This window comes from Thalassophryne amazonica, chromosome 16 (genome assembly GCF_902500255.1).
Source record: "Thalassophryne amazonica chromosome 16, fThaAma1.1, whole genome shotgun sequence".
Taxonomy (NCBI): domain Eukaryota; kingdom Metazoa; phylum Chordata; class Actinopteri; order Batrachoidiformes; family Batrachoididae; genus Thalassophryne; species Thalassophryne amazonica.
The window spans coordinates 66720963-66733213 of record NC_047118.1 but is presented as its reverse complement, the minus strand read 5'-3'; the positions used below and the strand labels follow the sequence as shown (position 1 = coordinate 66733213).

General features: G+C 42.0%; 1 protein-coding gene across 4 annotated transcripts in view; it reads right to left on the bottom strand.

The window, feature by feature from the left end:
- The window catches only part of clec16a (C-type lectin domain containing 16A), a 148120-nt gene that overhangs the window by 30466 nt on the left and 105403 nt on the right, over positions 1-12251 (bottom strand). For all 4 annotated transcript variants that reach the window (XM_034189765.1, XM_034189764.1, XM_034189767.1 and 1 more), the window contains 3 exons: positions 11870-11920; positions 11544-11672; positions 6749-6869 (listed from right to left, as the gene is read on the bottom strand). In XM_034189765.1, the coding sequence (XP_034045656.1) occupies positions 6749-6869; positions 11544-11672; positions 11870-11920 (301 nt within the window). The remainder of the gene's footprint in view (positions 1-6748; positions 6870-11543; positions 11673-11869; positions 11921-12251) is intronic.

Genomic DNA, 12251 nt, shown 5'->3' with positions numbered 1-12251 from the left:
TGGAAATTATTAATCTCTCATTAACTTCTGGATCTGTTCCTAAATGTTTCAAATCTGCAGTGATTAAACATTACTTAAGAAAGCTAATCTTGACCCTAGCGCATTGAAAAACTATAGGCCGATATCAAACCTCTCATTTTGCTCTAAAATTCTGGAAAAGGTGGTTTCACAGCAGCTTGTGGACCACCTTACTGAGAATAATCTGCAGTCCACTTTTAGAAAAGATCATTCCACAGAGACAGCTCTCACTAAAGTAGTGAATGATCTTCTGCTTGCAATGGATTCAGACACCACTACGGTTCTGGTGCTGTTAGATCTCAGTGCTACGTTTGATACTGTGGATCATAATATTCTACTCAATAGGCTGGAGAATCATTTCAGGCTTACTGTGAGTGCGCTTGCATGGTTGACATCATACCTGACCAGTCGTTCTCACTGTGTTTTGTACAGTAACACTACCTCTAACTTTAGTGACATGAAATTTGGGGTTCCATAAGGGTCTATCTTAGGCCCCCTGCTTTTCTCCCTTTATATAGCACCCCTTGGGCACATATTGTGACGTTTTGGGATTACCTTTTACTGCTATGCTGATGATACTCAGTTATACATGCCGATAACTGCTGGTAATCTCATCCACATAAAATCCTTAGAAGACTGCCTTGCATCAGTGAAAAGCTGGATGTGTAACAATTTCCTATTTTGAAACCCTGACAAGATTGAAATGATGGTTCTTGGTCCAGTGAGACATTGGCATCAATTTGACCAGCTAACGCTTAGCCTAGGCTCATGTGTCATACATCATACTGACAAAGTGAGGAACCTTGGTGTTATTTCTGATTCTACACTGTCCTTTGACATCAACATTAGCGATATTACAAGGACTGCTTTGTTCCACCTGTGAAATATCGTGACGATTCGTCCCATCCTGTGTATGGCTGATGCTGAGACCCTGATTCATGCTTTTGTTTCCTCTAGAATGGCCTACTGCAATGTTCTATTTTCTGGATTACCACAGTCCAGCATTAGGGGTCTCCAATTGGTTCAAAATGCTGCTGGCAGACTTTTGACAGGAAGCAGAAAGTTCGACCACATTATACCCATTTTGGCATCTCTTGACTGGCTTCCGGTCCCTGTGAGATCAGATTTTAAGGTTCTGTTATTAACCTATAAAATTTTTCACAGACTAGCACCTCAATACTTAGCTGACCTACTTAAACCCTATGTACCAGCCCAGGCTCTGCGTTCTCAGGGTACAGGACTACTTTGTATCCCTAGGGTGAACAAAAAAGTCTGCGGGTCACAGGGCTTTCTCTTATCGTGGCCCTGTTTTGTGGAATGATCTCCCTATATCAATAAAACAGTCAGATTCTGTAGAGACTTTCAAGTCCAGACTTAAGACACACTTATTTTCCCTTTCGTATGGCTAGCATACTGGCATAGTATGGTACTATGCTTTCTACCCTTTAAATTCATTTTATTAGGAAACGGAGCGGGCCGTGATCTCAACTTTATCTAAAGTCTTTTAATAAGGTCTTTTAGTGAAGCTTAGGGGTAGTGGCTGGCAATCACCTTATTATTTGTTCTGTTTATCTTATTGCTAAATGCTGATAAATTATACTGTATTGGTTGTCTTTCTGCCGGCTGATTTTGTTTTTTTTTCCTCTCTGTTTAAGGTGTGGCTCCATCCAGAGATGGGAGTGGGTGTTTTTCTTCTGCAGGCCTCCCGTCTTGTACACCAGCATGGACTCCTAAAATTTCCTGTATAATTTCCTGTATTGTCAACTGTGTTGGTAGCATGGCCGGTGGTCAAATTAGAGGTTCCCCCCTTTGAGTCTGGTCTGTTCGACGTTTCTTCCTCAAATCATCAGAAGGAGTTTTTTTTCTTACCACTGTCACCTGTGTGCTTGCTCTAGGGGTTGGTAAGGTTAGACCTTACTTGTGTGACGTGCACTGAGGCAACTTTGTTGTAATTTGATACTACATAAAATAAATAAATTGAAATTGAAAAATGAAGTAAGTAACTTTAGTGAATCTGGTCTGCAAATTTACAGTTCTTCCCAGTTCGAAACCATGTTGAGGTAAATAATGTGGCAAGAAGCAATATTAGCCTAGTCTATTACTCTATTAGAGTTTAAATTGTTCCCAAAACAGAATATACGAAGGGTGATTGGGGAGTTTTGAACCTAACCCACAAAAAGTATGGCATGGCTCTCTATCTTTTGGACTCTGAGAAACCAACACTTCTTAAGAATGTGTGAAGATCTGACTCACTGGGTGCAATGTTGAGAAATGTTGGTTTCTCAGAATGCCAACAATGGTGAACCAAGCCGTCCTTTTTCTGGGTCAGGCTCAAAACCTATCAGTCTCCCCTCGTAGTTTGCCGTAAGTTGTAACTCAAGTGTGGACAGTACAATGATACAGTACTCAAGTCAATTAAGTAATCTGTAATATATTATTCAGGTACTGAGCTGATATACTAGGCTCAAGAGACAACTGTGATGCAGACGCAGGAAACATTTCAGTATCTTAAAGTATTTCCGCACTGTTGTGCAATAATGTTGAAACAGTAATCAACCCTTTTGTTTCTAAGAATAAGCAAAAGTGAGGGTGAGTCAGCACAGATGATAAGGTGACTCTTCAGGATATGATCACCTACAATAGTCACAGATAACACAGTCATCCTTGCAACCAAGTATTTTACAGGAAACTTTTTGGGTCTAATTCTAGAAACTGTTTTTCATGGTATAAGAGACATTTAAAATGTACAGTTTGTGTAGTATCTCACAAAGCAGGGAAAATGTAGATGATATAGTATACAAATAATGAATGTTTTTGAGTGCAGTGGTAAGAATATTTGCATGAGTTGAAAGATTGTTTCCACTGCACGAGGGCTGGGGCGACCTGTTGACATACTAGATTAGATAGTGTAAACATTCATCAGAAAACAAGTAATTGTGCAAGATGTTGAGAAAAGCAAAAACAGAGCAAAGAAAGTGTGAAAGAAAACTGAATTCACTGAATTTTATTTTCAGAAAGTCATCTCTGCTCTCTCAAAAGCAAAATCAGAGATTTCAGACCTGACCTGACTGATGAGTCCAACTCTTCTACAAAAACAAAAATTTGACAGCAGGTTGTTTACCGTGAGACTGACTGAACAGGCATTTCATCTGTGCAGACACAGAAGAATCATTTAATGTGAATAGCTGTGTTTACACAGACTCTAACAACACATTTTTAATCAGAATGATTGAGAATCTGAGAAATCCAATCAGATCGACGAGGGTGATTCAATAGTTTGAAATCTGTTAGGTTGGAAAATATTATTAATTTAAAGGCCCAAACAGATTGTTCTACGCAAGCTGAACTTTCTGTGCACGCTCATCAAGGGTGATGACGTACTGTGAAGATTAAACATGCAAAAAGGCCTCAGATATTCCTATGAAGGGACAAGTGAAGTGAACACACTGATTTTAAAAGAGACATTAAAAACAATCTTTGCTTTATTTGAACGGCCAGAAACAAACGTGTTGTTCCGTAAAGTGTATGAACCACCAACCTCTGTTAGAGTCTGGTCGTAGGGAAAATGTGGGGGGGGGAAACCCACAATAACAATGGTGTATTATTCTGATTCACTTTTTATCAAGGAAAAAAAAAATCTTTTTGGCCGCAGTTTGAGCAGCAAAAACAACAACATGGTCCCATTGTTGAAATTAAATTGCTGTGGCATACTAGAACTGCTTTGTAAGCATGAAAAACTAGCCAATCCGATCGTACTGAGCCAGACCCTATGGATTCACCAATCAGGCTGATTTCATTCTGAACAGATTCCAAATTGACTTTACTTGTAGCTACATTGTGTAGGATTTAGTGTTGTCTGACAAGGAGGTTCTGGATTGCATTATACTGATCATGTTTTATTTGTTCCCATTCACATTTTTGCTTGTTTGGCAATGGGGTTACATGACCCTTGCGTTCTGCTGTGACAATCAACATGTATGCACGAGTGGTGGGCACAGTTCAGCTAATCTGATAACAAATAATTATCGAAGCTAAGGTTTCTGCTAGGGGATTAGCTCTTCAGATAAGTTTTAAAACCATCATCAGACCAATTATCTTCCGATAAATTTAGTTCCGATAACTTTTTTTTTTTTTTTGCTGGTAAAGTGAGCAAAGTTTAATGGTCAAAAACACTTGTAAACCCCAAAATCAAACATTTTACTCCGTCTGTTGTGTGTTTGTAGCAGACTACCACAAACGTTACAGTGAGTTTGATCATCCGCAAAACACAAAAACAAAACAGACTAATTTAACATTATTTTATTTCTTTGTGGTTGACAGTATAATTTAATCACCAAGAGTCTGTGGGGAGAGGAACTCTTACGGCGCAGCTGTGTACAGAGGGACTTTTCTTCACCGTTTAGACACTGTTTTGGATATATATAAAAAAGGACGTGGATTATTTCTTCAGATGAATCCCACTGAAACAAACAGGTAAGAATTTGTGTCTTTTTTTCTCCTGCCAATCAATGCATTAATGGCCGTATTTCGGTTGTTTAAACCACAGGGTTCAAAGTGTGTGAAAAAGGCAGCAGCTTTTTAGTTAGAAAATGATGGTGTATCTAATACTGACTAATCTAATACTGTGACTTCTAATACTGTGTTTTACTGCTTTTGAAAGATGACAACAGTGTTTGGGGTTTTATTTTTTTATTAATTCATTTTTCGTGCTTTCTTATGCGTTTGTGATCCTTGAATTTACTCAACAGTCCCTGCAGCGCTTAAAGTGAAACTGGTTTATCAGAAACCGACAGTGTAATCTGATGTGGCCGCATCCGAATCAATACTAAAAGTTATCGGTTATCTGTAATAAAGATGCATTTCTTAGCAGTTTATTGGTTTAGCGTCATAAAAGATAACTTTTGAGTTATCGGATTAATGGTTATCAAAGCTAACTTTTTGGTTAGCTGTGCCCACCACTGGTATGCTCTACCATTTCACAAAAATGAGGGTTCTCAAAGTTGTTATCCTGCGCAAGCAACCAGTAGACAGCATATAGGGAAGCAACTACTAATTCTTTGTCTTTTTACTCCAGTCTTCTGGCCACGCCAGAAAATGTGAAAGGCATGTTCCTTTTGGGCTAATGTATCAACATTGTAATTCAACATGGCAGCCTCCCAGATGGGGCCCGCTCCCATGTACATATAAAGGGATCATTCTAAGGTCATGAAGACACATTGTTGTAGACACTCATTGTTGTAGGTACATCCTACACATTGTAGCTTTAAGGCCTTTGAATAAATCATTGTATGTGGTAGAATGACAAACGTTTTCAAATAGTTTAGTGTGATAATATCTTTTGTACTTGCACTAGGTTTGAAATTTTTTTTTTAAATACAGACAATATAGACTTAGATTTGTATTGTCAAATTAATTAATCAACTAGTCAGCTGAGGTTTTTCATTAGTGAGTTCAACCCTAATTCTATTGTTCTGATAACCTCTCAGGTACTTAATACACTTCCAAAATTATTTCACTGAAATATTCAGATGTGCACAAAGGTCAGTGAGGTCTGATTTTCAAATTTGCATATGTGTGGGTTGTAGTGTAGGGGAAGGACGCAGGAGGGAAAGCTCCCAGTTGACCTTTTGCCATTCTTCTTGTTTTGTTTTTTTGGCCAGGTTTTTTTTTTTTTTTTTACCAAATATCCACCAAAATGGGTTAGCTTGACTTGTCTTGAAGTTTTATTTGCAAAATGAGCAACTCAAAGAATACCGACAAGTTTGCCTAAAGAAACCACAACTACAGTGCTCATTCCCATGGATCATCTGTCTGCAGAATTTGCAAAACAGAGGACGACACTTTGGGACAATGTGTTTTGAATCAAGAATCCATTAAACCATTGCAAGCCTCACTGGATGCACTACAGATGAGAGTAAACTCTTTTCAGAACCACTTCACCATCAACATTCTTCAAACACAAACTTGGGTATGTGTAAGCAAAGTTTCCTGGAATTCTAACAGATTTCTTCCCAAAACTATCACCATTCACTGGTGGCTGTCACTCAGTAAAACCCCCTGTGCATATACATCCTGTTAGGTTGTGGTTGGCTTCTCACGGGATAATCACCAACCCCACCAACCCATCTACAAGCATACATAGTCATCCTGGAGTGTGTCGCTCACCATCTAAAGTATCGGAATCATCGGGAACAAAATTTTGGACACTTCAAAATTTTGACGCCAATAGAAATCATTGGGAACCCGACCAGGTCACCGGCAAGCTCGCGGCAGCTTAACTGGCTGTCTGGAACGTCCCGGGAAGCCTGCTGCAAGCTGACAGCATTAGATTTGTACCAAAGACTGATACTGATACGGTGGCAAAATATTATATCCTGTGAATAGGTGTCACCTTTTGCAGCTTCGGATGCTGTTTCCTTCACGATTTTTACCTGTAACCCACCTGGAAACTAATGGGAACATGTGAACACTAGGCTTAAGTGTCTGAAAAACAGTAAACCTGTGGGACACATCAGCAGGCTTAAACTTTAAATAAACAATTCATCACTGATAACATCAATGACTTTGCTGTCATCCCCCTTTGCTTAAAAGATAAAACCTCTAACGTCTTGTACATTGTGGAGATTCTGTGTAACAATCTGCTTTTGAGGTCTGAGGAAGGAAATTCCACATTGTAGCTTTTAGCCTTCATTAGTCAAAGTGTAACAGCATCTGGCTTTGAGCATCTTACTGAGGTCTAAGACGTCATCTGTCTTGATGAGGTCTTCAGGTCTAGTCAGAGGGAGCTGGGTCTCAGGTTCTCCCTGAAGTTGAAGTGACAATGACCGCAGCATGAAAAACACACGGATGGCCTGCATAGAAAGAGAACACACAAAATCACACACGCAGTATCATAGTCGATCAGGGCTGCTGGCAGACCTGTTCAATTCATTTTGTGTTGAACACAAACAAAGGAGGAGCAATGTGGCCTCTTACTGTAGTTCTATTCTTGTTGACACCGGCTTTGCACAAATGCATTAAGAAACCTAACCATGGGAGGCATGGATAATGACTGCCACCTTACTCTGATCTCGGACTGGGTCCTAAGACATCTTACCTAAAAGTTATCATGCCGAATTAAAATAAATTCCACATGATCACTAAGTGGGCCAATGGCATGTTTAGGCACAACGTGAAGCACCAACAAACTCTATTGTTCATCTGAGCAAAGCTCTGTGGTTACCAACAGAGACAATCCCTCTCTGGACAGCTCGCACACTCACACACTCATCTTCAACCACTTAGTCCAATTAAGGGTTGCGGTGGGGCTGGAGCCAATCCCAGCAGTTCTCTAGAGGGCTGTAACCTGTAATTAATTTATTTTATAATGAAACAGAGAAAGTTCTTCAAGGCCAAAACAAAAACACTAACTGCTTTTCACTAAACATCTAGACTTATTCTCAGTTATATTTTAAGAGGGACAATAACTGAGTTTCTGTTACAGATTTCCACAAGAGTTAAGAGATACTTTCAATATCTCATGAAAACACAATTGTGAAATGACAGTGTTTCAGCTGAGTGACTGAATGTCACTGCTGGATTTGTCGTCTTATGATGACGAGCATTCCAGTGAGGCTCTCGTGTGGACCGTAATTCCAATAGTCATGGCAACGAGTATGAGAGAGAGAGAGAGAGAGAGCGAGCGAGCAAAAGAGAACTTTCCATCTCTTACTTCATTCACACATACTCCACGATACATTTCAGGATGTCATGTGACTTTTTCTGTACTTTATGTGACCTGTAATAGCAGAAAAAGTGTTTCTATTGCAGTTTAGCAAAATATGACTTCTTTTGCCACTCACTCATCACTCATCTTCAACTGCTTATCTGGGATCGGGTCACGGGGGGAACAGCTCGAGTAGGGGACCCCAGACTTCCCTTTCCCGGGCCACATTGACCACATCTGACTGGGGGATCCTGACGCGTTTCCAGACCAGTGTGGCGATATAATCTCTCCACCTAGTCCTGGGTCTTCCCCTGGGGACTCCTCCCAGATGGATGTGCCTGGAACACCTCCCTAGGGAGGCACCCAGGAGGGATCCTTACCAGATGCCCAAACAACCTCAAATGGCTCCTTTCAATGCGTTCCCCACGGATGACTGAGCTTCTCATCCTATTTCTAAGGGAGACACCAGCCACCCTCCTAAAAGCCCTGTCACACCTTGACAATTTAGCCAGCGTATGTCAATCTTATTAAAAAAACACTGGCATAAGTCCAATAAGTTAAGGGTAAGGTTTTTAAAAAAAATTTTATAAGTTAAGAGCACGTTGAAACACGCTGAAGCTCGCTGATGTACGTCCTTATAAGCTGACCTCCTCAAAAAATTTTGGGCATGCTGAAAATTTTCAATGAGTGGCAGCGTGTGTCCCACATATGCAGGACATAAGTTGTAGGCAAGTTAGGTGATTGTTGCACATGTGTCTTGTAATTTACTCATAACCATGACCCAACCCTCATGACCATAGGTGAGAGTAGGAACAAAGACTGACTAATAGATCGAGAGCTTTGGCTTTTGGCTCAGCTCCCTTTTCTTCACAACAGTACAGTAGAGCGAATGTAATACCGCCACTGCTGCGCCAATTCTCCAGCCAATCTCACGCTCCATTGTTCCCTCACTTGTGAACAAGACCTTGTGGTACTTGAACTCCTTCACTTGGGGCAAGACCGCATTCCGTACCTGCAGTAGGCAATCCATCGGTTTCCTGCTGAGAACCATGGCCTCAGATTTGAGGTGCTGATCCTCATCACATATCAGCTGTGAACCGATCCAGTGAGCGTTGGAGGTCACAGGCCGATGAAACCAACAGGACCACATCATCTGCAAAAAGCAGTGATGAGACCCTGAGCCCACCAATTTGAAAACCCTCCTCCCCCCGACTATGCCTCGATATCCTGTCCATGAATATCGCAAACAGCATTGGTGACAAGGCGCACCCCTGGTAGAGGACAACACCCACCGGAAACAAGTCTGACTTACTGCCAAGCACCCGAACACAGCTCTCGCTTTGTGAGTACAGAGATTGGATGGCCCTGAGAAGGAACCCCCTCATTCCATACTCCTGCAGCACCTCCCATAGTATCTCCCGGGGTACCCGATCATACGCCTTCTCCAAGTCCACAAAACACATGTAGACTGGATGGACATACTCCCAGGCACCATCCAGGATCCTTGTGAGAGTGAAGAGCTGGTCGGTTGTTCCACGACCAGGATGGAACCCACATTGTTCCTCTTCAATCAGAGGTTTGACTATTGGCCAAACCCTCCTTTCCGCAACCTGGAGTAGACTTTACCAGGGAGGCTGAGTTGTGTGATGCCTCGTAATTGGCACACACTCTCTGGTCCCCCTTTTTAAATATGGGGACCACCACCCCAGTTTGTCACTCCTTAGGCACTGTCCCAGACCTCAACGCAATGCTGAAGCGACGTCTCAAACAAGACAGTCCCTCCACACACAGAGCCTTCAGTATTCCTGGACGAATCTCATCAACCCTGGGGCCTTGCTACTGCAGAGTTGTTTGACTACCTCAGTGACTTCCACCAGGGAAATTGATAATAATCAATCAATAGTTCTTCAAAGTGTTCCTTCCAGCGGTGGATTACATCCTCATTTGAGGTCAACAGAGTCCCATCCTTACTATAGGCAGCTTGGATGGTTCCCCGTTTTCCCTTCCTGAGATGCCTCACGGCCCACCAGAAGCACCATGGTGCTGACCAAAAGTCATTCTACTTGGTTGATCCGAATTCCTGCTACACCTGCTGCTTTGCCTCTCGCACAGCAGAGGCCGCCGTCCTTCAGGCCTGTCAGTACCTTGCAACTACCTCCGGAGTCCCCCGAGATAACATATCCTGGAAGGACACCTTCAGTCGGAAGGCTTCCCTGACCACCGATGTCCACCACAGTGTTCGAGGATTGCCACCCCTTGAAGCACCTAAGACATTCAGGCCACAGCTCCCCACTGCAGCTTCAGCAATGGAAGCTTTGAACATTGCCCATTCAGGTTCAATTCCCCCAACCTCCACAGGGATGCCAGAAAAGCTCCACTGGAGGTGTGAGTTGAAGATCTGGCAGACAGTGGGCTCCTCGAGACGTTTCCGGTTCACCCGTACTATCCGTTTGTGCTAACCATGTCTGTCCAAAGTCCTCCGCCACCCTCTGATCCAACTCACCACCAGATGGTGATCAGCTCTGCCGCTCTATTCACCTGAGTGTCCAGAACATGCAGCCTCACATCAGATGATACGATCACAAAATCGATCTTCGGCCTAGAGCTCTGGTAACGTACAGTTAGGAGCATCCTTATGTTTGAACATGGTGTTTGTTATGGACAGTCTGTGACTAGTACAGAAGTCCAATCACAAACAACCATTCAGGTTTAGCTCAGAGAGGCTGTTCCTCCCAATCACGCCTCTCCAGGTGTCTCTGTCATTCTCCACATGTGCTTTGAAGTCCCCCAGCAGAACAACTGAGTCCCCCACCAGAGCCCCATACAGGACTCCACTCAGGGACTCCAAAAAGGCTGAATACTCTAAACTGCTGTTCAGCGCATACGCACAAACAACAGTTAGAGCTTTCCCCCCTCCACCCCATCTATCAGGTAAACTCAAACATAGCAGCGCTCAACTGGAGACTCGCGAGTATCCCCACACCCGCCCGTGCCTCACACCCTGGGCTACCTTTTTTTTTTTTTGCTATATTTTAGAGTTTTTAGCAAAATACACGTTTTTCCATCAGTCACATATTCAATTCTATACTTCAAATTGCGCATTTTGGAGGGTAATGTAGCCCAACCTACTGAGAAGTTCTTTGTTTTGGTCCAGATGCATCCAGTTTTCTCACAGAAAAACAGGAACAATTACAATGTTACTGAGTGTTTGTACAGACTAACCGTGGTGGTGTTTGTGATCTTGTAAGTACAATTACGCAAGTGGAAGTACAGCTTTGATTACTCTCTAAACCAAAAAAACAAAATATCCCAGCACTATTGCACCTTCCAATTAAGTGACTTGTCCCCTGCACCTTGTTGTTGACACCATTAGAACAGTTCATTTATTATCAACATGTGACTGGAGAATTATTAAAATAGTTTTAACTTTGAAATTTGATTTTTGTGACAAACTCTGGATTTCTAGATCTGTGGTATAAAATAAGACACACTACTTAAATTGACTTGTACTTTAAATAGTTTTGTTAGGTGATGGTCTCGTGGTTAAATGCTGGGCTTGAGACCAGAGGATCTTTGGTTCAAACCCCAGCCTGACCGGAAAATCACTCAGGGCCCTTGGGCAAGGTCCTTAATCCCCAAGTTGCTCAAGGTGTGTAGTGAGCGCCTTGCATGGCAGCACCCTGACATCGGTGTGCGAGTGTGTCTCTGTGAATAGGTAAATGTGAGGCATAATTGTAAAGCACTTTGAGCATCGGATGCAGATGGAAAAGCGCTATATAAATGCAGTCAATTTATTTATTTATTTTGTTTGTTCACCAACCCTGCGTGTCTTCTCCACGTCTCCACAGGGAAGTCTCTTAACGAAGTCGATGCCAGTCAGTGGGGTGCCAGTGGGAGGCAGGAGCACTGAGGCATCCATCATTAGGTACTCCACATTCAGGGGCTTACTCTGCAACATACACACAGGCATATTAAGCACCCATCCGTGTGCACCATCAAGTGAGCATAGGAATGTCATATAGCACACCGACCAATCACCCCCCCAAACACACACACACACACACACACACACACACACACACACACACACACACAGTAAGACCTTATACAGTCAAGTGCACAGAAATCAACTGTAGTCCAACTAACCGTCATGCTCCTGTATTCATCTTCAAACATGTCCAGAAAGATCTCCTCCCCCTGCAAAGACAAGCCATAGTTACAAACAGACATTAAGACATTTACAATGAACTGCAGTCAAAGATTGCACGACATTTTATAAAAAAAAAAAAAAAAAACAACATTTACATATCACATCAGGCACATGTTATACAATACACAGAGCTGATGACAGCAACAATAAAAATGATCAAATACATGCTGGAAAATAAATAAATAAGGTGGAATCAAAATAATTTAATGTAATGTCAGAAACAAATATAAAGATAGCAATTAAGTATTTAAAACAAAAAATCTAACAAAACTGAATAAATAAATACAAAATGACTGATATTATGAAAGATCCATTAAT